Raw genomic sequence first — 27,969 nt, 5'->3', positions numbered from 1 at the left:
CTAATTTACACCAAAAAAACCAAAGCGCTAAGAGTTGTTTTCAAATCCCCAGTCTAGGAAATTCTCTCACGCAAAATTTCACTTACTTCCTATTGCAAATATAATACAGAATGAACTGTATTCACTATGTGCAAATATAATTCTTCCATCCTCCTTAAATAAACCTTTCCTTGACTTTTAAAGGATTCAGCATTTCTGGATTTTAGTCTATTAAAGAGTTCTGAGATTTGAAGGTTCATAAATCAAGTCCTTAATAAGAAAGGTACAAAAAAAGAAGTAAAGGTGTTAGCAAGGTGGTGTCAAAATATCAGAGAATTAGCAACCAACACACTTAGCAGAAATCCAAACAATAGAATAGAAACTACAATAAAAATCTCAGTCAGTGAAGGTATTCCCAAACACGTTGATTCTTGACAAGTTTTGAATTGTGACCACAGCAAGGATGCTAAGCTCCACCACAGCTTCAGGACACTTTTGAGTTCCTCACTGATACTTGCTTCAGCACTACTCATTTGTCAGTATTGCCTTTCATTTCTTCTTCTTTGCAGACTAAGGTCTGAGGTGAATTATATGTGTTTTCTCTTGAAAAACCTAACAGCAGCCTCCTATGTTAGCTGTCTCCTCCATTTTCTTCTCACTCATGCTCCAAAAGCACATTTCTCTTAGATTAGTCATGGGAGGGTGCTTGACCAAGCCAGCAGCGATTCCTCCCCAGTGTGCACCTGTGCCACAGTGGTGACGTTGGGTGCCACATGGGGAAGCTGCTGCATATCCAGTGTGCCTGGGGTCACTGTGAGTAGTCGTGCTGTAAATACCGGATCAGTCTGTCTGGGAGAGGCAGGGTGTCGAGGAGTTTAATGCGGTTCCTTCCAACCAGGCTCCGTACCTTGATGCGGCAGAGATGGGAAAGAGGTCGTGGAGGTTCTGAAAGACAGGCAGGTCAGAAACATGAGCAGAATGGGTTTTAACTCGAGGGACTTGAGCTCAGCTTGAGTGAGACAGTGACAGGAGGAAAATGGGAGAAGGAAGAATGAAAAAAGGGTTTTTTTCCTGTAATGAAGGGATAATGAGTCTGGGATTGGTGACAGAACATGTACTGTGAGGCATGACATGGGGAAGGTTGTGGGCCTGGGGGATAGGGTGCTGTGCCCATCTCAGCCATAGCAATGGGCTTTCTTGGAGGATTTAAACAAGCCACTTCAAAGTGTCCAGGCTTCCCACTGAAAATAAATGCAATAGCTACCAAATTTAGCTTGGTGCCAGAAAACTGATTCTGATAATATCTATGAAAGACTTTTTCCTGAAGGAAAGGATATTAGGAGAGTGGAATATTAATAAAGGCTTTAAAGGCCACTGTTGCCTGCTAGGCTGCTGTGGAGATGGCTGTGCTGCCCACCTGTCCTGATCTGATTGAACCCCAGCTACATCCAAATGGGTCTTTCTTCATTGCTATGCTCAGTCCCAGTGGGTCAGATCAATGGCTGGTGTGCATTTCACACCACAGGGCCAGTGACACCCCAGAAATTTCTGACCCTCATAACTGGTCAGTCACAGAAGGGAAGTCCTTTCAAGGATTTCAGATTTATGGGATGACTATTAAGAGGAGATGGTGACTGGGGTTTTGAATCCAACAGTGGGACTATTTGGGCCAGAATCTCTTCTGGGAGACCATACCTGCTTTTTCTTTAATGACAGCCCAGTCCTCATAGCTGTCAATATGCTCCTTGAGCCGGGAACAGAGCTGCACATTACCCACATAATCCAGAAGAACATCGATGATCGGCCCAGCCCAGCGACTTATCTCTGGAGTAGACACCATTTCACAAAACTTCAAGGAAAAACAGATTGACTGCCATCAGTGGGACATAAATGCACTTGTGGAAACAGCAATTGCAATAGCCCTGACAGCTTTGATGGTACCCCGCTCCTACCAGCTGTGAGGGCAATCACCAGTTTCCCTCCAGGAAACTTCAACTAAAACCTGTTCTTTTCAAGCTGAGGGTAGAACTAGAACTCCCTCTTTGCAATCACAGGATGACACAAGTCCCTGATGAAGTCCTAGCTCTGCAGCATGGAATAATGCTGAATTGTTTGCAACTCCTAAGATACTACTTCCACAGAAATGCAAGGGCAGAGGAGCTTTGCCCCAAGCTAGTCAGGGGCTGCTGAAAGGTCCATGCAATCTAGGGCCCTGTGACATAGCTTGCTGGGTCCTTTCCTCTCTTGGGCCCTGTGGGGCAAAATGGAATCTTAGGGAAAGAGGGAGATTCAGAAGGATGCAGCACCTCCTGCTTCTTGTGAACCGGCTAGTATCTGCAGCTTTGGGGGACCAAACATCTTACTAGAAACAAATCTGGAGAAATCTCTGCACAGATGAATCCCTGGGTGCTTTACTCACTCAGGGGAGAACTGTCCTGGGCCTAATAGAGAGTGCCTTCCTTACTCAGTCCTAGATCATGCAAATTTTCTATTGTCTCCAGTGTAAGCTGCAGAGTACCTAAATTTATTGCATGGAAGGCTTCTTATGGAGATACAGAAGAATATATTTAAGAACCTGACTTTAAGCAGTCTCATTTAAAAAAAAATCTGCCCACTTTAATCTAAATATGTATCGTATACCAGTCAGTTTCATCTGTCTCTCTTAGGACTCTGCATATGATGAAGCTATCTGGGGACGTAATCTGCATGCAAGCAGTCAGGAAGTTTAACATGAATTAAATCATACTGTGTGGATAAGAACTCAGGCACGTGGCCTGACCCTATTGAATGATGGTGGCTGAAGCACTATCTATCAACTTAGTCACTCAGACTGTCTGCAAACACCTTCTAAGCCCACACCAAACAGGAAAGAAAATGCACTCGCTTAAAGCTCTCTCAGTGTAAATTCCTTTAACTAGATCAAATTTGATTATTCATGCAGCAGTCCTAACTCAAAATCATTAAACTCTTGTGTGGATACTCTTATTCAGAATAAAATTTTATTAGTTCACCTAGTAAAATAGAGCTGCGGAACATAAGGTTATTTTGTTCAAGGTGAGAGCATTCACAGAGGTGTTTACTACTCTTCTGACTCTTATTTTTCACCAAACATCACCATGTAATGTTTCCCAGGACAAGTAGAGACAGTAATGTCAGATGGATGGCAGTGGACAACCCAGAGTTTCCTACCTGGGCTGCTTATAGGGCGTGCAGTTTTGTATGTCTGTCTGTCACTCTGCAGTGTTTGTGTCACTGCCATGCAGTTACCTGTGTGAGACACAGACTGGGCACCTGCACTAACACCTCCTTGCAGTGACTGCTTTAGTGGAGTTGAAATAAAGACACATGTAAGGCCATAGAACACTGGACCTTGCTCTCTTCTTGTCTCCACCAGAGACCCTGCCTGCCTTTTTCTCTCTTCCCCGTTGACAAAAACATATTCTGGAATAAACACGTTTCAAAACACATTGCAGGAAAATAAGCGTAGCACAATAAAGAAAAATAATACAAAACTGCACCAGCAGGCAGTGGGATTGACTCGGGGACGAGGCGGCTGTGAACCTGCGTTCTCGGCAGAAACCCGAATGCCCTCTCGTGGCTGTACGCTACTGCTGTCCGTCCCCACCCTCCCGGGATCAACAGCAGCTCCGGAAACGTGGAGGGAGGCAGAAACCATTTTTCTGTGTTCACTTTCTCCAGGTTACATTAATTTAGCAGCATCAGTTATGATTTATATTTGTGCATTTTCCAAATCCAGTTATTACATTACTTGGTAGCCTTTATAAAGACTAATAATTCAGATTTATTTTCCTGACGTAATCTTACACAAGAAAATAGAAAAAGAACATCCTTTGTGTGGAGAAGGCTGTAGTTTATTCCATATTTCAGAATATAAACCATAGCATAGCTACATATCATGAAGCTACCACAGAAGCCTCACTTTTATCCGCCAAAATCCTAGCAGTAAAAGCAAATAAAAAACAATATTAGAGGGAAGGGATTACTTTATTTCCTGCGTGCATCTCTCCTCACTTCTTTCTCCCTGGATACAGATAATTTTTTTTATACAATTTTTGCTATCTCTGCCTCATATGGTGTGACCTTTGAGGCAATGACTCTTTGTGAGTGACCTAATATTTTCTTAGGCAATAGTTTCAGGTGAGATCCAGTAGGAATGGTTTTGAGTGGCTAGGATATCACAGAGGGCTACAGACAAACCCTATTTGTCTTGGAATTCCATCTCTCTGTTTACTCAGTGTGCTACCATATCACAGATCAAGAACTAGAGATGATGTATTTTATAAATTTTTCTTTGACAAAAAATATGGTATACTGGATCAATTTTGTTGTGACAAAAGACTCTTGAGAGTAAGGCCCTTTTTAGGATAAGAGATTATTGTGAAGGACTCTTAAAAGTCTCTCTATAAGATTTTCTTATTGGTTGTTTTTTTCCCCCAGATATGTTACCTGAGAGTAAAGTCTTTTGGAAGACAGGACTGATAAAAAGGTCAAGATTTCCTAGGATCATTTAATGTTTTCCTTTATTCTTTCCACCAGAAAACAACATACATTCGTAACCATACCTTTGGTATTCTGCTGAATCCCTCAAAGCTGCACTTAAACTAGATAGAAGCTGATTGATTTCTTCCCTGACTTTTTGCAAAATAGAAAAACTGCCATGTTGATATTTCATTTTTGTGTAGCATGTTGAAAGACAGCAAATTTTGAATGGAGCATTAGGTTTTGAGATACAGAAGAGGAGATACAGAAATCAGAAAAAAAGTATAATTTGAGATTCTGCAAATCCCTTTAAGGGATTGAGAATCCCATTCCAGCCCAATGGAAGCTAAGCCCAGCTGCATTTTAGAAAGGACTGCAAAGATACATGTATAAAATGTAGATATCTAAAGCTTATAAGGGCTTCAAAAATATGAAATTGCTTACCTAAATCTCCTAATCTCTTGTGAAATCTTCAAATATAACTCAGTTACATAGCTAATATAATCATTTGTGCTCTCTCTCCATGACTGCTTTTCCAGTAGACTCAGAAATTGAACATTCACTAGTTTACCCTCAAAGTGAAGCACTAAACTGTTTTCATGTAACCAGTAGCTAACATTCTGTTAAACAAAACAAACCCTAGAGGGCAAGTTAAAAAAAAGTTTCTACCTCTCATATGCTATCATCCATATGTTTGTCAAGAAAACATGCCTCACTCCTGGCACCTCAGGTCCAGAGGAAGAGAGCATTGTAGAACTGTCGGTAAGAATGTCAAGATGGCTAAAATTCACTGTAAATTCAAGCTGTGGCCACAGTGGCTGTTGCCTACATTCCTGCGGTCATTGGACACAAACTTGGAACGTTTGCTGGCTCATACTGAGCCTTTTTTTCTGTAAATAAAGTAGGGATTATGACATTTTCTCTCACAAAAAAAGTTGGAAGAAAATATACACTTATGTTGTCATAACCCACTGGTAGGAGATGTCCTTAGAAGTCCTGTGGGTAGACTAGGCAGTGCTTACCTGTACTACAGCTGGCTCCCTGGTCACCTGAGGATCATTAAGTCTTTCCCGCCTGTAATTTAATGCAGGGTGTGGGCCATTTCCATACTGACACTCAAAACAGGAATCTGCGTCACAGCCCAGATCCAGGAGGTACTTCAGCACGGAAAGGTACTTCATTGAAAACATGATGGTAGCTGGAAACGTGGTGGGATGACTTGATATATAGGCGTCAATATTTGCCCCATGGTCAAGAAGCAGTTTCATGGTCTTCAGGCAGCCATGGCGAATGGAGATGAGTAATGGGTTAATGAGGTCAACATTGGGGTTGGCTCCGGCTTGCAGCAGCAGCTCTGTGGCATAGATATTGTTGTTAAAAACAGCAAAATAGAGTGGGGTGGTGCGTCTGTCCTCATAAAGGCAGGACCGCTCATCAGAGAGGGCAGTGTTGACCTCGTAGCCAGCATCTATCAGCTCTTCCAGGATATCGTCATTGTTGCGTTCGGCCGCTAGGTGCAGGGGGCTGATGCCACTACGCTTGACACGGGTGCGGCTGGTCACAGGGATCAGCATGGAGACAATCCTGCCAGGAGGAGACTCAGTGAGCAGCAGTGAGCTCTAGGGGATCTACAACCCTGCAGCAAGCTTTATTCATAGCTTTATGATTGTACCCGTAAGGCAGGGCCCGCTAACTCAGGCACAGGAACAACTCACAGAAACCAGACTGCAAACCTCAAACCTGTCAGCACCGACCTTGCCAAAAATATGAGTTGTTTGACCTTCCTCTTTCGTGGAGGACCACATTTTTTGAGATTATCACCCAGTTTCTGTGATGTAATGGCAGCTACAGGGGCAGTTACAAAGGAAGAGATGACATGCTGGCACTCACTCGCACTCACCCACCCTGTTGTAACTTCTCTTAGGTTCCACAGCCCAAATGGCAGACGACCAGCCAGGAACTACCAGATATTCTGCACCTTCATCGTGATGCTGTGGGCAGGACTGGAGGAAAAGGTGCACAACCTCCAGCCTGAGGTACCAGCTACCATGTAGTGTGTCTCCTTTAAAATGCTGCATATCTTCAGCTCGACTGCAATGGCTGGTCCCAACACTGGGCCCTCAATATATATTTACACAATGAACTAAGCCAGTAAAACCTTTGTCTGTGATGATCTTGTGATCCTGTGAAACACTGAGCCTCCAACACTCCCAGGAGCTGAAATAAGGGCTGAAGATGTAATTTTACAGGATTATGTTCCTATTTACGTGATGGACTGTTGATGTCTCCAAGTTACTTCTACATCTCATCTTTAAGCAAAAAGGCTTTTAAAATTATGTAAATATCTTGGGAAATTAAGCACTTATTTTTTTCTCCAAGCAGTCACACTAATTTTCCAGCACTGTGGCACTTGCCAGGGAGCAGGAGGTTTGGGTGCTGGTGAGCTGGCAACTTCCCACCCTCAGCAAATGTTCTGTAAGAGCCTAATAACAAAAAGGGCACAGAGCACTGTGAGGACACTACGCCAAGTACCAGCATTACTCATCCCATGATCAAATGTTTTGAAGATTTAAGGGTCTGTTTTGTTCTTTCCCTCCAGCATATGTGCTTCAGCCAGCTCTTCACATCTGAGTTAAAGAGGCACTGCATCATTTCTGTCTGCAAGGGGAACCTGAACCTCACTGCACGGGTGCCACACTGAGGCTCTGCATCCAAATGCTGCAGTGTCCTAGAGCTCAGTACAGTCCCTGTACCCCACATTTATTTTTGTATGACAAGCAGGAAGCATCAAATTGTTACCAGTTTAATTGTGTAGCTTGAACCTGTGTCTGTTTCTCACCCTCCAAAGTGGGTCAGTTCAGTAATATGGTGCCTCTGGAGCATTTCCTGTTTCTCTAGAGGGGGAATGCAACTCAAGTGAAGGCAGCCAAGGCCAGACAAGTCAGACCACATCCCAAGTCTGTCACAGGGATAAGCTTCATGTACAGTTTTTAAATAGTGCCAAGATTTCCCTGATCTCTGACACCTGCTTCTGTGTTTTCTATTTGTTACAGGTTATATGGAGGAGGTAGAGCATCCTCAGTGTGAGCATCCAAGAGTTTACTGACTTGTATTTACATAATAAGTCTGCCCACAATTCATGAAGTCTTCCCTTTTCAACATCTCAGTTCTAAGGGGGAGAGAGTTAAATCACTGCTTGCAGCTTATGAGATGACCCTTATGAATTTCAGGTCAGTATTGACAAGGTGTCATTTAAAATAAACAAACACCAAGAAACAAGAGTTGACAGTTGAGCCCTGGGACCACATTCTTGGCTTTTTGTTGGTAGGGAGCCTTCGTGCTCTGGCAAAAGGTTGAAGTGTGGAATTCCTGCAGAGTTACGTACTAAATCTGCAGGAATACAGAGGTCACCATGAAGGGTGTTATTTTACTGAATACCAGAGGAATTAAGAATGATCAGCCAAACAGGCTAAAGTTTTGTCATTTAGATAAATATTTATAAGAGAATATATTTTTCTTTTGTCTTTCTTTTCTACTTAGTTTGCAGCAGTTATGCACAAATTTTGTGCTCAGTCTTTTACAAGTGAAGGAATGCAGAATTTGAACTAAATTCTGGTCTCATTTATGCTGCTGGTTGTTGGGAATAATAGATATGAGCCCTGAATCAGGCCCTTCCTTTCATAACCCAGGGGTGAACTCGAGTTGTGGAGTTTCCATGTAAATTTCTTTTCAGGTCAGAGTGTGAGACTACTTGAGGGGAGGGAAAGATTCAGAAAGCTGGCCCATACTCTATATATTTCAGATCAACTTACTGTACTTTCAAATAAACTTTTTAGTTTATTTGAAGCTGAGTTCTGTCTCCCTCACATGAAAATGACTTTATAACTCAAATCCTGGAGAAAATTTTGAATCGTGCATGTGTTAGTCAGTGCAGTGTATTAATGTAAATGATGTAAGTGTATAAACCTGTTACATAAGTTGACACTGAGCTACCCTCTAGAATACACAGCTTACACAAGGAACCAGGCCTACTCCAACTACAGAAAATTAATATCCTCAGGTCTATCAAAGTGATTTGAGAAGTTTAATTGGCATTCCCAAACAAATCTAAATGCTAGAATGAAAAACATTATGGGAAGGTGTAATGATGTTAAAAGCTTTTATTCCTCAGATACTGTGAAATATGTAGGAATCCACTCGAGCAGTTCACTGCAAAGATAGCTGTCCTGTCCAGAAACAGTCACTGCAGTTGGACAGACACTCTCATTTGCCTGTTGTAGAAATATTTTGGTAGAAACTGTGATAGTCAGAAGGGTCCTCTACAGTCCCTAAAGGGATCTGTTACTACAATGAAAAATTAGCTGTGGGTCACTCACTCTTCCAGCACTGAGGGATTAAATACAGGAACTAAAACTTGCTCTAGGATCGGAAGTAAATGCTATGGAGTTCAGGCTCAGGAGCATCCTGCAATGTCTCAGGTTACTCCTTACATGACAGTGCAACATCCCATCCCCAGACAGCATCTTCTAAACTGATATTCTTTATCATAGACTATAGCTTGCCACTTTCTTAGAAAAATCTCTGATTCAGAGGACTGGTAATTCTACCTGATTTCTGCTTATTTTTTCCACTAGTTACTTGTCTCCCTGTTTAAAAAAATGTGCTCAGCTCTGTCCCAAACACCTTTAATTTCAGAAAGAAAGCAGTGAGTCATTTAATGAATTTGTCTGTTACAAATAAGAGTTATTTGATCACTCACTAATAAAATGTATTTTCCAGACCATGATAAATTCTTGTCCTTCTTTTCTGAAGCCTTTACAATTTCCTGAAAGGAAGGATATCAGAAGTGGACACCATATTCTAGTGACAATCTCGCTAATGCCCTAGAGATTCACTTAACCACTTCCTGCTGTCAGCAACTGAATTATTGTTATTAAAACCTGAACACACCAGAGACAAATCCAGCATCTTCTGCAAGTGCAGAAGAATCACAGTGGGCCCATGTACGAAAATTATTGCAAACCATGCTGCAAGTGCTATTAAGGACTAACACTCCCCACCAATACTTTTTCTATTATATTTTAAGAATATTTTGAGGACTTCAGTTTAATCCACTTCCAAGACACATGATGTTATTTAGCTGTAATAGATGATGTCTTGATAAAATTAAAGGAATCTTTCAGCCTGCATTGCTGCTCACCCCATCCCATCCCAGCCTCCAAACACACTCTCCAGCCTGAGCTCTGCAAGCAGAAAGCTCACTTCTCAGCTGGTACCTGCCTTGCTCACATTGCTCAGAATTGGTTCTACGACATTACATTCTCCTTTTTGTAAGGACTTTGGATTCTTGTCCAAAAGATGAAACCATTAAACTAACTACAACTTACTCGCAAATCCCTTTCTTGGCTGCTATGTGAAGAGGTAACAGCCCATCCTTATTGGCTTTGTTAGCATCTGCTCCTTGGGACAAAAGAAACTCCACAATGGGCACATGTCCATTTTTACAGGCTTCATAAAGGGCAGAGGCGTTATCACTGGCTTGTGTATTTATATCAGCACCTAGGAAGGAAGGAAACCTTTTAGCACCAAAAGGTTAAAATGAGATGGGAAGAACATACTTTGAATGAACACTTCTATTTCCATGACACTGGAGCTATGAAATGTGCTGGATGGGGATGTGAACACGGTCATATCAGTTATACACCTTTATATCATAGATTTACATTGGATTATAATATGATGAGAATTTTATGAGGGACAGTTCATCATGGGTGGCAACTGTTAGGTCCCAATCATGAATCCAGGCTCCATTCAGCTCAAAGGTAAAAAAAAAAAAAAAATTAAATTGGCTGTTCTTTATATGGCATGGCCTTTCCTTCAAACACAGTAATTGCAATAATATTTATGTGTTTACGCTATGTATATATACTATTCCTGAGCAGGAGTTTGGATTAGATTATCTCAATAGGTGCTCTCCAAAATTCTGTGGATATCTATTTATGCTATATATTTATTTATATTTATCATTTGTACTCTATATAGTCACAGTGTAAGTATTACACAGATTTATAGTATTTATACTTCTTTTTAATTTTAGTATGTATCCAGGCTAAAATAATACTCTATAAAATGACATCTGCATGGTGCTGATCAACAATTCTAAACAGGTTTTATTTGCGAGTGCCTTAATCAATGAATATTGCATTTCAAAACTCAGCACTTGAGGTCATATCTCTTCATTTCATGAGAGTTGGAGTTAGGCTTCAAATTGTAAGTTTTACTATAAAAAAGATAAATATTACCAACAAACTACTAGACTATTTGGTAATTTCTTTCTTGACCTCTAATGTGTACTTTGCTTAATAAATAACATGCAAGTATAAACCAAGACAATACTTTTTTGCCATCGACAATATGGAATATAGCTTTTTTTGTTGTAGATATTTAAGGACCTTTAGCCTGGATTTTGGCTGTCATATATTGTATGGTGTTCTCAAGAAGGCTGCTCTATGTGTATCCTAAATGGGAATGACAGTTCACTGGAGTTTTGCTTTTAAACTCCAATAAAGAAACTGATCAGTCTTCTGTTTGATCATGAAAACTCCCTGCCAATGAGAACATTTCCCTGGGCTCTCACCCTAAGCTGAAACATCTGTGTTGTGTTTGGCCCTTTGAAGATGTTGTAGCTGGAAACATCAGGAGAATTACAGTGACAAAACATAACACACACAGTCCTAATGAGAAAGAAACCCTTTTTATGATAAAAATTGCTCATCATAAGCAATGAATGATATCATTCCTGGGATGCTCAGAAGAGCTTTTCAGGGCTTGAAACAATTGGACAGTTTTATTGGATTTTTTCTTGTGTATTATTCTCAAAATTGAACTTTAAGGAAATCTTAATATCTATCTAATTTAAAACACAAATCACATTCTGGCTTAGTTTCTTAAGTCATAGGCAGCCTGATGGACTAACTGGTCATACAAAACTCTCTGGCAAGACTAGCTGGGCAGCAGAACACTTTTTTGTTTCCCAGCTCTCATATCTTTCTCAATCATAGTAATTTTTTCAAAACTTTTTCTTATCTTCATCACTGGTAAACTCTTGTTTTGCAAGTGCAGAACCCAAGTCTTACCTACATTGAAGATATTAGTCCATTGTGAAAATTATATATGCCTCATAATAGCAGCGAGGTGTATTGTGCTTATTGTAAAGGTGTTTTACATGAATTGAACAGTAAAAGGTTTTGTGTAACTTAGATTCATATTCACTCTGTTTAATATGTTTGAACATTTACACATAGGGAGAGAGAGTCTGCTTCTATTTGATGTAAACCCATGAACTCTACAGTAGTACTTTATCCATTTTCAGAGGATACATTACAAGGAAAGCTAACCTTGCCCATCACTGCACATGTTCATGAGCAGATGGGGTTGGTTGAAGTTCAACTTCTGCCATCTATTACCAAGTGCAGCTGCCTTTTATGACTGACTGGATTTTAGGCTACATGTGTGCAGCAGTATGGGTTTAAAAACTGTTAGGAAATGCAGTCAGACAGCACCACATGACTTCTCAAAGTAGGTGACCATGAATGAATGCTGAAGAAGCACATGTGTCTAGACCATGCTCTGTGAAAGACCCTACCCAATTCCACCATCAGGAACAGCAAGGTCTTAGTGCCTCTGCAGGCTAGGCCTGGCCTCCAGAGACAAAAACTGAGTCAGGGAGAATTACTTGGAAACTCTGAAATATTAAGAATTAAATGAATAGGTGCATGTAAGCTGTACTCACCACATCTTGCAAGGTATCTCAAAGCTTCCAACTGCCCACTCTCAGCTGCCACAAACAAAGAAGTGATCCCATAGGCATTTGCTGACTCAATCTTGGCACCTCCTTTCACAAGGATATCAATGATCTCCAGGTCATTTCGGGAGACAGCCTCATGGAGAGCGGTCCATCCTCGATTGCAGCGATGGTTGGTATCTGCATTGTACTGCACCAGGAGTCTTGCAGCCTCTGCGTTCTTGCGCTCACAGGCTGTTTTAGAAAAACAGGAAGAGACTAGGACCAGCTTTTGAAAATATTCTGGGTGTTGTGTATCTGTTTCATGCAGCCCAAGGCAATATCATACGAGTAGGCCATAGTAAGACCAAAAATCCATTTAGGTCTACATGAGAGCAAAGGCTGCTGCCAAGTGACATTGTCTGAGGCTCAGAAAGGATGTGACGGTGAAGCCAGTCTTCAACTAGACCTGGCTAAGTGTCCTGTGTAGGGCTTGTGTCAAGTCTGGTACTGGGGGGAATCTTTTCAGGTCATGTGATTTCTCTAACATATTTGTTCTTCATAAATTACTTCCTGAACCTTATCTCACCTCACTGCGTCCCTGTGGTTTCCTGTTGGTACAAATGTGCTGGGCCACTTTCTTTCCAAATTCTGTGCAAACTGACTCTTTATCTTACTGCCATGGACTGCAGATAAAGCTCCATGTAGACAAGAAAATATAAGAAGCCCAAACCAACAACTTTCTCAATTTATAGTTCAATTTATAGTTCAGGACCATCCTGAGCTAAATATAGTTTCTAAATTATTAATAGCATTTTGTTGATTTTTATTCTACCAATTTGCCCATAGCTTCTTGAATCCCAAATCATGGGGCCTCCCCTGCACCTTAATGGCAGGACTCCAGCCTAAAGGTACATAGGATGAGCTACCTTGAAAAACCCCAATTAGCATCTGTCATAAAACATACAGAAGAGAAGCACATTTCATAGCAATTGTTTTTTTTTTTGAAATAATAGTGTCTTTTTCTCACAGAGGTCCCACCTTTTAGTTCTGATTCTTCTTAGCAATAGCTCCATAGTGTTCTCCCCCATAAACAGATGTCACTTATATACTGAAAGCAACTATATAATTAGACATTTCTGTAATTACCTATCCATAGCTCTGCAGAGTTTAATTTGATTACATATGAGGGATGACTATTTTGTTATGACAGTCTTTTTAACTCTTTTTTGTTGCTGTTGTTGGAGGACAGTGTAGAAGATTCTGCATCAAGGCTAGCCCATTCTTAGTAGCAGTTCTCTGGCTAAAAGGTGTTTTCATATCATTGTTGTTGTGATTATTATTACTATAAGCACTACTACTACTACTGAAACCATTACTGTCTCTTTAATGCACAGATGAACAGCTTTTCCCTGATTAACTAAAAGCCAAAATTTAAAACAAAAGCATTTTGAAAGCAGCTCTAATGCTAGGCATCCAAAGTTGGAGCAAGATTGCTGTTTAAACCTGTAATATATGTTCTTAATGTTTTAGAGTGCTAAAAACTGTCATGGCAGGAGCAAAGGAGTTTGGACATGAGGGTGTGAGAGGTCTCCTCTGAGTGTTTGTGATATCATGGATATATTGAAGTGTTCTCTCCAATCAGCAGCAAAGTAATATGTCTGTGTTAAATAGTTGATCTACCTCACTGCATTGTTTATAATTTTATGACTCTCCTATAGCACACAGCCTGGCCTGACCCCCACAGTATATGAATCTCTGGCATGTCTACAGTTACTGTACTTGCACATCTAACAGCTACTTAGGCCCTACTGTTCAGCAGAGCATACACAGACCTTCCCTGGCCAGCTTTCTGTAAGTTTGGGACATTGTGCAGACAGCCTGTGCTTAGGGCCCTACTGAGAATGTCCCTCATCCTCAGACCCCATCACAGCCTGCACCCTGCAGAACAGCTGCTATTCCTGTTTACAGAGACAGGAAGAGATAAAAGGCCATGGCATGGCAGGTCAGGCATAGGAGATAGAGGACTACCACAGGAAAGTAGAAATCAAGAGCTAATCACTGACTTTCAGCACCTCATCACAAGTGATCCTGCAGTTCTGCCTTGGTGGTGCCAGCAGAGCTCTGCATGCCCGTAGGAGCAGCTCCTCACCTTTGTAGAGCGGCGTTTCTCTGGCCTTGTTGGAGATGTCGGGCTCAGCCCCAGCCTGCAGCAGGGTGAGCAGGCAGTCCAGGTTGCCCCGGCTGGTGGCCAGGTAGAGAGCTGTCTCCTCATTGAGGGTGCGCTGGTCGATGGTGCCTGGGTACGCTGTGGAGGAATGGTGAGCCCAAAGTCATTGTGGCATGTAGTGCACAAGTATCCACAGCACCACCACCCTTCTAAATCCTTGAGGGTTTCAGTTTTTGTTGCTTATTCATTTCCATAAGCAGTGTAAGTTAGGAATACACTGATGCATATAGTACAATATATACATTATATATACACTAATGTATGTATATAATGTATACTAATATAATGGTACTATAACTCAGGTTGAGTATTGAAACCAGTCTTCAGTTTAAATTAAAATGTTCAGCTTTGGCCACTAGTGATGCAGAAAGTTGTTGAGCAACTGTTCTTCACCTGAAGTTTGAAAACTAACTACAGTAATTAACTTCAAGCAACAGCAAAGAGATGCCGGGTTGGATCTTCCCCCAGGGGAAAGTGGGGTCATTCCTGTCAGCTTGCAGCAGCCAAGCAGCTCATAACAGGAGAGAGCTCAGCTACAAGGCCCAAGCATGAGAAATCCAGGGCTTGGCAGAATCTATCCCATATCACTTTCTCCCAGATATCCTAACTTTTAGAGGCTTCAGTCTGGAAACCTGCATTCCAAGAGAAAGTGAAATTAATATACAGGCAGGGAGGTTGGAAAAATGCTTCATACACAGCCCAAGGCTAGGATTGAAATACTGCTAATTTGGCCTTTTAGTTCATTCGTGTTCTTCTCTTCCCTTTTGTAATTAGTTAGTTTTAACTTCACTGACCTTTTTGCAACAAGCTCAGGCAGCCCACTTGGCCATAGTATGCAGCTTCGTGGAGGGGTATCCAGCCATCCTTATTAGGTACAGAAAGGTTTTTTCCGGATTTCATCATGTTGCATACTGCTTTTTCATCTCCGTCTCTGATTGCTGCCACAACAGGGTCAATTTCTCTTTAAAACAGGATTAAAACTTGGTTATTGCTTCCTTCATTATTGAGAAGCTTTCTGCAGCAACATCACTGTTTTATTTGCCCCAAAGAGTGAATCCCTGCAGCCTATATAGCACATATTTATACAGTGTGGCCCCTATACCATAGGGCCTGTAAAGGTAAAATTTGTCTTCTCTAATTTTGTTACTGTCAGCAGATGAGAAGAATCACTGTCTGGAGATACTGATCACTCTCCTCAGAATGTAATGGAAATAGGTAGGTGTAACAAATGTCTGACACAAACACTTATATTTTAGACGTCAGGAGTTGTGGAAGACTGGCTCTGACATTGCTCATGGACACTGTGGAGTGTCCATGACTGTAATAATTTCATCACCATGCTGTCCCATGTGGCATGGTGCTTCCATATGAGATCTTTTAAATAAGATCAGCTTTGAAGAGAATTACCCTTGTTCATCTTTGAAGAAATTTTTAGATTTGATTTGCCGGTGGCTTTAACAGAAATTATCAATAAATCTTACTCTTATTCTTAAGATACTTTTAAGAAGTATTTTTAAGATACTTCTTATTTCCTCACACAGTCCTGTTTTTAGAATTTAGCCAGTTCACTTAAGAAGTAGGGAGAGCTCTGGTTAGAGCATGTGAACACTGGGGTGTTGGTCTTGGCTCTCCTTTCTTCATCCAGAGAGGATTGAAAAAATTCCACCTACCCAGATCCCTCTGCCAAGCATGCATTCTGCACAGGCAGCAACCCATTTCTCTGAGCTCTCTGAGTGTTTGCAGAGCAGGGCTGACCTGGGCACACCAATCCTACTGCAGAGCAACAGTGACAGCTCCTGTGCTTCTCCCCACACAGCGGGAATCCCAACACTGCCTGACAGCCACTCTTCCCCAGGTCAGCAGCACCTGAACAGGACCTGCCACCCTCCTTCCACCCCTTCTGAGGCATGGCAGTAGCCATGTAGCATGGCAGGGGTAGGGAGCTGGGGAGCTTGTACCCTGCAGCCAAGGCAGGCTGGACCCTTGCCCGTGGTGGGCAGCAGCTCTGTGCATGCCGGTGGGCTGTGCCTTCCAGTGTTGGCATCTGCTTGGGCTCCAGCTGAATTGTGCTGGGACAAGGCAGCCACAGCTTTGTTATTGTGATACACTAAATGACAGATTGAGCACGAAGGAAGGAAGCATTTTACCAGTTCTAATGGGGACTTGCAAAAAATGAATGTGGGATATATTTTCAGAGACAGAAAACAAGAAGTTGCAGAAAGCACTGGAGCATTTGTGGTTTGAATAGCTCTACAGAGAAAATCTTGCAGTCCTGAAGACAGAGAGATGCGGGAGAGAGGTGCATGTCTCAGTCTATTGGCATTGCCAGGGCAGGAATATAGCATGTGGTGGAGGTCATGCAGGCTGGTGATGATGGGAACAACCAGAAACTCCAGTTATGACAAGAGGAAAGTCTAAAATGCCCCAACAGAGTGAGATCAGAGAGAGAAAAATATGGGCAGGTCAGCACAGGAGTCCTCACAAAACAGTATACTGGTGCAACCTCTGCACTTCATGGGAGTTACAGGACCAGCACTGAACTCCATTGCCTTGTAGGGGCTGGACAAACCAACAATCTGAAACTCACACAGCCCTCACTAATTTCAGTTTTCCCAAAGGCATGCAATCTATACTATAACCACTGATAATAGCATTGAAAGAAGTCACCAAGCTGGTTTTCTGAGGATAAATTCAGGGCCAGGAGTGGAACAGGTGGTCTCAACACTTGTGCCAGAGAATGGGAAAAGACACCATTTCCCAGGTGAAATAGTACTTGGTGCCACTTGCTCTTTCTCTATAGCTGGAAGCAGTGATTTCAAGACAGTAGGGTCACAAAAATAGCAACACTGGAATGAGGAGAGATATGGGACACAAGGCCAGGCATTTTGCCTGAGAAGATAACAGCTAGAACAGGCAGCTGCTGTCCTGGCCAGAGCCCTCCCGGGAGGAATCAACTGACCTTCTGATAACTGCTGGCCAGATGTCCCAGGGACACTGCTGTATCTCCATACTGCTTACACTACCCTGGGGACTAAACCTGAGATTCCTAATTGTGTACATATAATGGATTTTTATACAGGTGTTTCAGCATTTTGTTGAATTCTGCTGACAGCAACTATTGGCATTTTTGGCTGGGAGAGGAGGCGGAGGTGGGGGATCTTCATCTTTCAACACCTCTGGCACAAGGCTGCTGAAACCATCTGTTGTTCTGTGCAAAGGCTCATGTAACACATGTAGAGCTGTGACCTCAGGATTTGGGCACATGATATAATTACTGGTGCTTAATGAATTACTGCATGCCAGGTGGGCCATGGCAGGGGTCTGCACATGGACTGGCTCACAGCAAATGCAAGGTAAATCACATTATCTGAGACCTCAGGGAAAGAGAGAGGGTACCTTGCATCTGTGCTGGGGATAAAAATGTGTGAAGAATCAGTTACTAGTCTGCTTAAGCCCTCAGATGTTGAATGAAGCAAACTTCTGTTGGGTTCCTTGACCTTAAATGATTCCTGACTAAGATGAGGGGGTTTGCTGGACCAGGCTGTAGATGCTTTAGCCAAGAAAATTCCAGATCAGAACAGAAGGTTTAATGAATCTCCATGTGAAATCCTTGATTTCTGCCTGACTTATAGTTGGCTGTTACAAAAACCCACCACATTCTGCTGCCTGGATTTCATCAGCTATAGAAAATACAAGCATTAAAACTATGGAGGAAGTCTGAAGATATGAACAAATCTTAACCTTATAGGCAACTCAAAAGAATTACTGCATTTCAAAGACCAGTAGGCAAGATAATAAATACCCCTTGCAGATGAGATGTATGATGAGGTCAATTCTGAGTGTTGAAGAAGAGGTTCAGTGGACCATGGAAAGGTTCAAGAAGCTCCTTCTTTTCCTGACAGCCTGGAGAGATGCAGGCAGGATGAAGGAACACCACTTCCCCAGGTGAAGTGAAATATCATCCCTGCCTAGCTCTGAGACTAAGGCTATAAAAATGCCAGTCATGCCACCATGCTCTCCTAGGACTTGCCAGCTATATTTTTGCTCTACCTGGCAGCAGAGGAGGGTTAGTTTATCAGCCTTATTGTACATTGACCTCTATGCAGCTACCCGGTGGAGAAGAACAGCCTTCCCTCAAGTCTTCTACAAAGAGACATGCAAGGAGTGCAGAGCACCTAGTGAGAGGATGTGATTTCAGTGTGGCCAAGGGAAGCAGGCAGGTGACAGGGATAAGGCAGGCTTCATGTTGTAGCAGGAAGAGGTTTTCACAATGTCAGGGAGTGCAATGCCAGCGAAGGGCCAGGAACGGAGTCTGAATCAGCCAGGATACAGGGGAAGGTGGGGGAGATTGTAGAGCTGGATGAGAGGTCAAAGGAAGGAGAGTGGTGGAAGGGTAGTCCCTGCATCCAGGGAGGGACTTGTAAGATGGATTAAACAAAATTTGTATTGGGTAGATAGAAAAGGTGGGGAGTTTCTTTACTGCAGGACACAGGGAAGTGCTGCCTGTAACACGTTACTCTTGCCATCTGATAGCTAAGGGCATGTATCTATTCTGCACTGCAGAGAGCTGTAATAAACCCATCGTATCCACACGTTTCCACTACACACAGGCACTGGGACAGAGCTCAGGCCACTGTCTGCTTTTCTCATCCATGACTGTGTTCAACTAAGCTTATTTGCAGCCTCTGCCAACAGCAAAACATGGCCAGGAGGATCAGTCAGCCAAGACAGTTTCCTCCTCGGACAAGTGAGCCCTCCTCTGTATGGCTGGACAGCACAGGTATGGCTGGGAACGGGTATGGCATCATGGGAACATTTATAAAACACTTATTTGAAGGACTGGACTTTCTCACCTTGTTTATATACTGTGATACATTTTCCCCCTACTTTTCCTTATTGCTGAGCCCTGAACTTAATACCAATGCAGTTACTATCAGCACCTGCCTGCCTTATCTATCCTGTTGATAAGTGAGCTAGCCTATGTAAATTAACCACATCCCTTCTCTGTTGTCCTTGTCACCTCAGAGCTTCTGACCGACCCAGAGTCCCCAGGACATGAGCACTGGGGGGATGGAGAGAGATGAAGAGGGAGAAGAGAACAAGGGATATTTGAGGTGGGTGACTTGCAAGAGCACAGGCATGGCCTGGGGCAGCGGGGAGGTTGGAAGGAAGAACAGGAGTGCAGCGAGGGTGAGGTGCAGGTGTCAGTGAGACCTCCTCCAGATGAACACCACACTTCCCCCCACCAGGCACCATCACCACCCAGAAGACACGGCTCAGGGAGAGAGTGGATAGCAAGGCTTGTTTTGGCTGCAAGGAAAAGCAGGAGAGGGAGAGGGAGACACTTACACGGACTGGGATGTGCTGAACTGGCTGCTGTCGTACCTTCGCCTGACCCCCGAGGCTGCCCCCGAGCTGGATGGCTGAGCACGGCCTGTCTGCTGGGCCGCCAGTCTGGAGTGGCGATGACATGAATGAAATAAGGAGAAATACTCCGAATAGGAGAAACAGGTCATGCTGAGGCAGAAGCAGAGACACACATCCACAGAGACAGAGCGAGCGAGCCTGCCGGTCAGGGCTTTGAATAAAAGCAGATGGCCACGGCTTGCTCTGCACTGGATTCAGCTGCTCACTCGGCTCGAGTTTATTTTTGGCCCTCTGAGGAAGCGTCAGGGGATTCAAATGACCATATAAGACAACAGTGTGGTTAACCCTACCACCACCACACAGGAAGCAGGCACAAAGCGAGGTGAGGTGACATTCATCACCTCCAAAGTGCCATGCAAACAAGTCAGAGGTGGGGACAGAGGAGGACCCAGAGCCGCTGGATGTCAGCTCCATTTCCATCTCTGCTCTCCCAGGAGTTCAGCCATGCTACAGATTTGGTGCTTCAAGCTCCAAAGGCTTTCCCTCTGGTGAGAGGTTGAACACTGCTAGGCTGAGGCAGGACAGACAATGCACAGAACTGCTAATGCTGCTTTTTGCCAAAATAGCAGGTGTCAAAGGACCTTCAACAAGGACAGGACCAAATGGCCAGGGAAACCCTTATTGTTGCCTGCATCAGGTCTCTAGAGGAGAGCTGGCTGTAGAGGTGCACAGTAACCACACTGAGGAACCACAGCCTTTGGTGGGAGCAGGACTGCTGGCCGCACAGCTTCCTGATTCCACAGCTATGCACATGCTTGCTGCTCATCAAATTATCCCCAGTTTCCCAGCCTTGGAAACCAAACAACCACAGGTGGTAATGAGCAAGGCATCAGAGGGTGGTGGAGTTATGAAAAAGGAGGAGGAACAGAACTTCAGTAACTCTCAGTTTATTAAGAAAGAGAGCACTAAAGTAACTTAAAATATTAAAAGGATATTATTCTTTGCTTTGGAGGCGACTTTGGAATCTCTTCCCATCCCCCTTGAGAAATCTGCCTTTTATAAAATGAAAGTGGAACAATGTCTGGGTTTGAAACTGTCAGCAGGTCTCTGTGACCACAGCTCAGCATTGCAGGGGAGGGGGATGCTGCCACGATTTGGTGTCTGGAGTTGCTCTTGGTTAAGAGTGGTCCTTGAAGTCAGACTGATCTGAAATAATCATATCCTTTAAAAACGGAAGTATTTAACAGGTAGTCAGGTCTCACTGTTTTATATACCTGGTTTTTGTGCCTCTTTTATGTTTTCTCATAACATATGCTTTGCTCCCTCTCTGACAAAACCTAAGCTTGGCATACAGTGGTGGAAAGGTGCAGCTGGCCTTGGGAGGGCTTCTGTTGTTCAGGAAAGCTTGTGGCTGTGCCGTTTTTTTTATTTGTTGCTTAAAACAGACAACATCAAGCAAACCCTCCTCTCACTGCAAGCACTTAGAGTGTTGACCTCATTGGATTTATAGCAGGCTCCAGCTTTAACACTAATGACAGACTCGCAGAGGAGCCGCCTGGCAGAGCTAATTAGAGAGCATGTGCCCTGCCAGGGAGCCTGCTTGCCCCTCCCGGGCAGGGCTCTCTGGGGGAGCAGCTCGGGCTGGCACTTGCTTACCTTTGCCAGGGGTAGATCCGGTAGGGAGGGTTGTGTGGGCTGGCACGGCTTGGGGTGGCCACTTCACCACCACGGGCCACCAGTGACTTCTGGGGGCTCTGGGCCACTGGCTGACCCGCTGAGTCCTCTTCCAAGCTCTGCTGGATGGCCATCTTTATAAGCTCATCTTCACTGAGGCTGCTGTACAGACTGTACTCCTCGCAGCCTATCGTCTGTCTTTGAGTATTTGCTGCCGTCGTAGCCATTTTTATAATTCTTTGCTTTCCTGTAAAAGGAAAATTGTGATCATCAAAATCTGGAAAATGAAAAAAACTCAACAATCTTGTACTGTCATTTCGGTCTGCCTCTTAATTAGGCTGAGCAGAAAACCCTTCAGAAATCCTTCACCAGGGAGAGAACATTATCAGCTAAAATCTGCATGTAAACTTAGTGAACTAACTCCTTTCAATTACACAGAAATAACTGGTTTAGCTGGTGTTTAAAAAAGGGGAGTTGTTGCAAGCAAGGCAAGTTTTTTATCTGCTTATTCTAGTTACCACATCTCAAGAGAAAAACAGGTAAAGGAAATCCCCTTAAGATTAAAGTGACAAATTTTTGAATTTTATTTAGGAGAAGACCAATGGATGTCTCTTTTTGCTGGTTTTATTTCTTGTTGTAATTGCAGGAAATTAAGGGAAGAAGTTTTCTCTTTGCTGGTTTTCTGTAAGGACAGGTTCTCCACCATGAAGTGCAAAGAGGCTTTGTAATTTTTTCCACCTTATCTGGAGATCTTCAAGCAACATACAAAGCTATGCTTTGAAGTGACTTTGTTTCACTCAGCAAAGAGAGCAACACCACACTGGTCTGTTTCACTTCTGATTTTTTGCTTTTTCACAGAACAAAGTTCAAGGTCATGAGTGAGAGGGGAATGAGAGAAGTGAGAAACATTGGGCACACTCAGCAATCACAGAATGACTGTGAACCACCACTGCAGGACTCTAAATGGCAAAGATAATTCAAAATACTGCAGAATTTCCAGCAGTGATAGGGAAGTACTGATACAATGAACGGTACAATGCTCTAGCAGGATGTCATTTGGATGCCAGAGAGCACTCTGGCCATCAGTGTTCAAGAGCCAAGGGTTTGTTTTATGGGAGGAGGTGGAAAAGCTTGCCTCTTTTAAGAAGATGAGAGCCAATGCAGAATAGGTTTGATTTTATAAGCACTGAGCGAGAACTGTGTAACATAATGAGGAACACTAGGGTGAGGAGCAATGGGAACAAACTGCTCAGGAGGACAGGGATGTGACAGGGGAGACAGGGACCCAGCAGGAGAGGACTGTGGGGACATGTTCCCCAGGTGCAGAGAGGCGAGGGGCTGGCTGAGTGTATCAGTGGAGTTACAAGGAAAGCTGCCTGCCCCTTACCCTGTGGCTGCCAGTCCCTGTCCCATCAGTGCCACAGCAGGGTTGGCCTTCAGCTCCACACAGCCCTGCTCTGCCCAGGACTGGGTCCTACTGATCCGGGCCAGCCAGCAGAGCCACGAGTGTGGGGACAGCAGAACCACCCAGCTTCCCACTGCTCAGGAGCTGCCTCAGCAGGAGCCTCAGGGGAGCTGTCAGCTCCCTTGCCCTTACAGCTGCTCTCTCCACCAAGCAGCCAGCTCAGCCTGGTTTCCTGGGCACTCACACTGAAACGATGGCAGAGGGGTCCAGCAGCCCACAGGCCACACACCAGCAGGAAGGTGCCCCGCTGCAGCAGCCCTTGCTGCTGTGTGCACAGCCACGTCCTGACCTGGAGGAAATGGCAGCTCCCCAAATACAGTTTGAAGAAATTGCAAGAGCTTGAATCCATCAAGTAACTCAAAATCTTGGATTTAGGCTTTTCACTTCAGACATGGTGATATTTCCCACATCAACAGCCACCTCAGGCTCTAAGCCCACTCCAGAAAAGATGGGAAGACTTCAGTGTAAAGGGAAGCCCAGCAGATTTCAGATTGACATTATGACTATTAATCACAAAGGACGTATTTTAAAGCCATGAAAAAATGCCAAAATAAAACTTTCAATTGCTGTAAATAATGAAACCCAATTTTGGTGGTTTTTCTTTCTCGGGGTTTTTTTTCCCCTTTATTTTCAGCCAGATCTCTCATGATTGCTGTTGCTTCTTTTTTCCAGTTGGTGCCTCTACTCTGCTGTGACCCTTGCTGTCCCGAAGATCCAAGCCCAGGCATCACCCCCCTGGCAGCCTCCCTGTCCCCCGCTGCTCCAGTACCTGCCTTTGGCTGCTCTCCAGCCAGCAGCTGGCTGGGAACCATGACACAGCTTTGTTTGTCCAGAAGTTCTGCTGCTGTTGGGCTTGCTCAGCCCCTGGCACGCTGGGCAGCACTCCCACAGTCTCTCAGCCTAGGAACTCACGTGGTGCCTGGTGAGCTGCAGATGTGTGGAACCACCGGCTGGAGCTGGCAGGAACATCCAGCAGTCGTCTGCAGCATCCAGCACTGCAATGCCTGAATGTAGGGACCTGGCCCCAGTGGTGACTCAGAAACCTAAATAAAGCCGTCAGCAGGGAGGGCAGGATCTGATCATAAGCTCCTAATGGAGGTGATGCACAATGAATCCTTGGAGAAGGCAAGAATGGAGATGAAACTGCTCCCCTCTGAGGGCAGCCTGCACCAGTGCAGGCTGGGACACAGATTCCTCCTCTCTATCCTCCCCAGTCCCATTGCCATCATTCCTATGGCAGTGAATCCATCACTGCTGTGATCTGAGTTGGGTGTTGCAGTGCCTTCTGTGGGAACCTGGGCTTTAAGTACTGTACAGGACACCTCTGCCAACACAGCTCTGCACCCTGGCACAGAGGAGCTAACTGATATAGCTGCTTCACCACATCCCAAATGGATGTAGGTATAAAAGCCGCTTCAGGACCTTCTTCCCCTCCCTCCTTTTGTTTCACACATTCTTAAGGCAAAGGGAGCAAAAGGGAAGATTTTAGATTTGTGGGGATCACTCTTATTTCATCCTCTTATCCTTTGTAGGGGTGAACTGGGTCCAACCTATTTGCAGAGAAAAGGGAGAACCTCTCCTGTGTGTTGGTGAGCCTCGCTAATGTAAATATTTTGACAGGAGTTCCATAGAGTGCAGAAACAACAGTGCTGGCTGCAGCTCCCCTCACTGACTCATCCTGCAGGGAGAAACTTCATAGGGCTCAAAATAGAGAAAGCTTTCAGTTCTGCCCATCGCACTGCACAAACATGATGAAGGTGTGGGGGTCACATCCTGGGCTGCAGGAGCTTTTGGGTCCTTACTGAGAGCCAGGGACAGCCTTATCTGCCCTGAACCCCTGCAGAGAGTGTTCTAGTTGGGCTCGAAGCTGTCCCTGCATCCATCCCCCTGCTGTCTCCACTTGCTCAGACAAGTGTGTGTGTGCAGTTTGCCGGTGTGCTGTGACTGAGTTCGGCAGGAGGCAGAGCACATGCCTTCTTCCCTACAGCTCCCTGCAGAGCGGAGCACAGCAGACACCACCGTCCCCTTCCACCTGAGGATGCTTTTGTTTGAAGCTGCAGGACTACAGGACAGGGGCACTGGTCTGGGTTATGTCAGTAGGAAGCTCAGCGAAACAGCTGAGCTGCAATAACAGGCTGAGCACATGCCCTTGGCTGGAGGCTAATGCACCACAGCCTGATTCAGTTTATCCTTCTTTCCCTGAGGCCAAACTCAGTGGCATCACCTGGCAGTAGCCTGGCTCAGCTGACACAGCAGGGCTAAGTTTACCCAATGTGAGGCCAGAAGTGAACTGCCAACTACAGACTTATAAAAGCTCACTAGGCTAATGTGCTATAAGCTAAATATTTTCCACTTTCTGTAATGAAGGTGTGAAAAAAAAAAAAAATCAATCTTTGTTGCTAGAAATATTTGAACAAGTCTGGATTAGTAAGATCTGGCCAAAGTGGTCTTTCTAAATGCAGCTTGAATCTATTTCCTTGCTCTAAGCCAGCTTACTGTAGATTTAAAGTATTGGAATTAGATTTAAAAGTTAAATGCTGTGTTTATTCTTCATCCTAACTTTAGGTGTTCGGGGGAATGTTTTAACATTTGGCCATACTCTGCATTTCTCTGGCAGCCCAAGAGCCCATCCTCACATGCAGGTAGCATACAGCATCTACTGGGACAGCAGAACCTGATTTTTAAAGCTCTGGGTATAGAGCCCATATTATTTCTTAGAGAGTGCTTTGCTTCCAGGTCTGATGGCTTCACTAGTGATCTCTCTTGGCAGAGACATGTCTTGGAATTCTGCTGTCTGTGCTGCCATTTAGTAAGTCAGTCTGACAAGATCTTCTGGAATCTAAACTTAACACCATTTCTACAGAGTCTGATCCTGATTTTAATTTTGCCATCCTGATTTCACTGAGAGTTCGTTAATTTAGATGTGTAATCAGGCTTGTGCTATACAGAGGCAACTTAGATACATCCAGTGACCAGAAGGTAAGGCTGGAAAGAAAATACTTGTGCAAGGACCATGCTTCAACCTTCTAGCCTGTGTTGATGAGCAGCTGTACCTGGTAGATCTCTGAAACCAAAGGTACTACTCACAAGGGGGACTACCAGTAATCACCTACACGATGGCAAAAGCCAGAGATAAACACAATTAGGTTACCATTATGTTCGGACTACAACCTCTGTCAACATACTGCTTAGGAGAATGGGCCTGTGATCCCTGATGCAACATAAGTAAACAAGGATTACGGCTGGCTTTGAACAGGCAGAACCGTGCAATTCAATACCATTAGCATTTGAAACAACTGGTCCCCGTTGATAGCACTTCTTTAAAGAAAAGCTTAGCGAGGCTGCCTGCCCCCCCCCCCCCAAAAAAAAAAAAAAAAAAAGATCCCAGGCAGCAGAATTAGCAGAATTACTTATTTCTGTCAGAGCAGGATGGCAGATAAGTGACAAGGTCATTAAGGGAACAGAGCCAGACTTCGCCTGCCTTTGCGCTGAGTTTATTCCAGCTTGTAACTGAATACAGAACCTTGTTATTTATGGCTCAGGGTGCAATAAACCACATTTGTGAAAACATCACCAAGTCTTTAGAGGCTGCAAAAGAGAGAGGAGAGGAGCAGCTTCATAATTTTGCCTTTTGCGAGGAATGGTTGAACTCCTGTTTCTGCAGATCTGTGTTTGCCTTTCCACGTGTTTGTCTTTACTTCTGGAAGCAGCAGGAGCACACATGGGGGAAGGCAAACAGGCTGGAGGTCTTCACAGCAAACTGAGCCTTACTTCAGTTCTTACTGTGGCACCTTTCAGGACAGATCCTCCGCAGGTAACGGAAACCAGACTGACTTGCAGCACTTAAAGTGCTCGCATTTTTGCTGCATTTTAGGTCAGTTTCCTGATAAACCTTTGCAGTTGTCCAAGGGTATTCTATTGGATAGCTGTTACAAGGAAGCAAATGATTTTTTAAAAACCAGAAAGATTTCAGTGCCCATCAGATCTGCCAGAGCTGAGGCATCAGAAGGATGACACCTCACGCTGTCCTGCTGGGGCAACAGGCAAGGATTCTTTGTAGTGACAGTTTATGCAAACCATTCAAGTTCTAGCCCAGTGCTGAAGGAGCAAAGCCAGGCTTCCCGAAGGAATCCTCTGAGCAAACAAATCCCCATGTTCAGCCCCAGCTGTCAAAACAGGTCACCTATCAGCATGGCATATGCCCTGATGCCACCAAATCATGATTCTGCACAAATTCTTTACTGGAAATCATACACCTGCAAGCTTTTATTTCTCCTCAGAACATATTAATTCACACAGAAATTAGTGCAATATTAGCTTCATGTCAAACCAACTAGAAATTTAAAAATTAAAGAAATTTTTTTCTGATGTAATTTTTCTCTTTCACACTGTGCCTTGCATGCTACGTGCTACCTTAGTATGTTGTAGCTACAGCATTCATTTCTGAGCAAGATATTGTAGGGGCAAAGATACAGGCACTACCTGCGAGTAAAAAAAAATAAGGAAATGACAGAGCTACTGTTCTGTTTAACAGACAGTGTTTTATGGCATATTTGAAAAAAATCCCAAAGCCCAAAACAAACAAAAGCAAATCACAAAGCTCCCAAGACTGTTAGGGTGTTAGGTTACAAACTGCAGTAGGAATAAATATTTGCACAGACATAATGAACTGAGAGATTGAAAGTACTAAATAAGTTCAAAACATGCATATTTGCATTACCTTTTTGTTCTGAAATAAAAGGGTAATAATAGTGTTGAAATGGGTTATCTCCTTGGTTAAGTCTTAATTCAGAAAATCCTCGCTGGTATTTGTCTCCCTGCTTTGCCTGGATGTTTCGATCAACTGCAGGACAGCTTTGAAACACGCTCACTTTGAAGCCTGGAGTTTATTTCTGGATCACCCCATGATCAGCGAATACAAGCCAAAATATAAGTTGTTCCCAATCTCAGATTTCCCGTTTGAAGATGCAC

General features: G+C 43.8%; 1 protein-coding gene across 1 annotated transcript; it reads right to left on the bottom strand.

Moving 5' to 3' along the window:
• Window positions 1–488: 488 nt before the first annotated feature.
• ASB2 (ankyrin repeat and SOCS box containing 2) lies at window positions 489–27,777 on the bottom strand. Its single transcript, XM_053980476.1, has 10 exons — window positions 27,719–27,777; window positions 21,516–21,780; window positions 19,842–19,946; window positions 15,287–15,453; window positions 14,415–14,570; window positions 12,272–12,517; window positions 9,867–10,038; window positions 5,502–6,063; window positions 1,675–1,828; window positions 489–924 (listed from the first exon to the last, which is right to left on the bottom strand). The coding sequence occupies exons 2-10, from the start codon at window positions 21,758–21,760 to the stop codon at window positions 788–790; spliced, it is 1,944 nt and encodes a 647-aa protein (XP_053836451.1). The 5' UTR covers window positions 21,761–21,780; window positions 27,719–27,777; the 3' UTR covers window positions 489–787.
• Window positions 27,778–27,969: the final 192 nt, after the last annotated feature.

Source organism: Vidua macroura, chromosome 6 (assembly GCF_024509145.1).
Source record: "Vidua macroura isolate BioBank_ID:100142 chromosome 6, ASM2450914v1, whole genome shotgun sequence".
NCBI classification, from domain to species: domain Eukaryota; kingdom Metazoa; phylum Chordata; class Aves; order Passeriformes; family Viduidae; genus Vidua; species Vidua macroura.
Note: the sequence above shows the minus strand (reverse complement) of the source record. Positions and strands in the feature narration are given on the sequence as shown.

Excerpts from the sequence above, each read along its gene's own strand:
- ASB2 (XM_053980476.1), bottom strand. The coding sequence starts at position 21,760 with ATGGCTACGACGGCAGCAAATACTCAAAGACAGACGATAGGCTGCGAG. Across the intron at positions 15,454-19,841 it reads TTCAGCACATCCCAGTCCGT|AGAAATTGACCCTGTTGTGG; the intron begins GTAAGTGTCTCC and ends CCTGTTTTAAAG. Across the intron at positions 925-1,674 it reads TGTCATTAAAGAAAAAGCAG|AACCTCCACGACCTCTTTCC; the intron begins GTATGGTCTCCC and ends CCTGTCTTTCAG.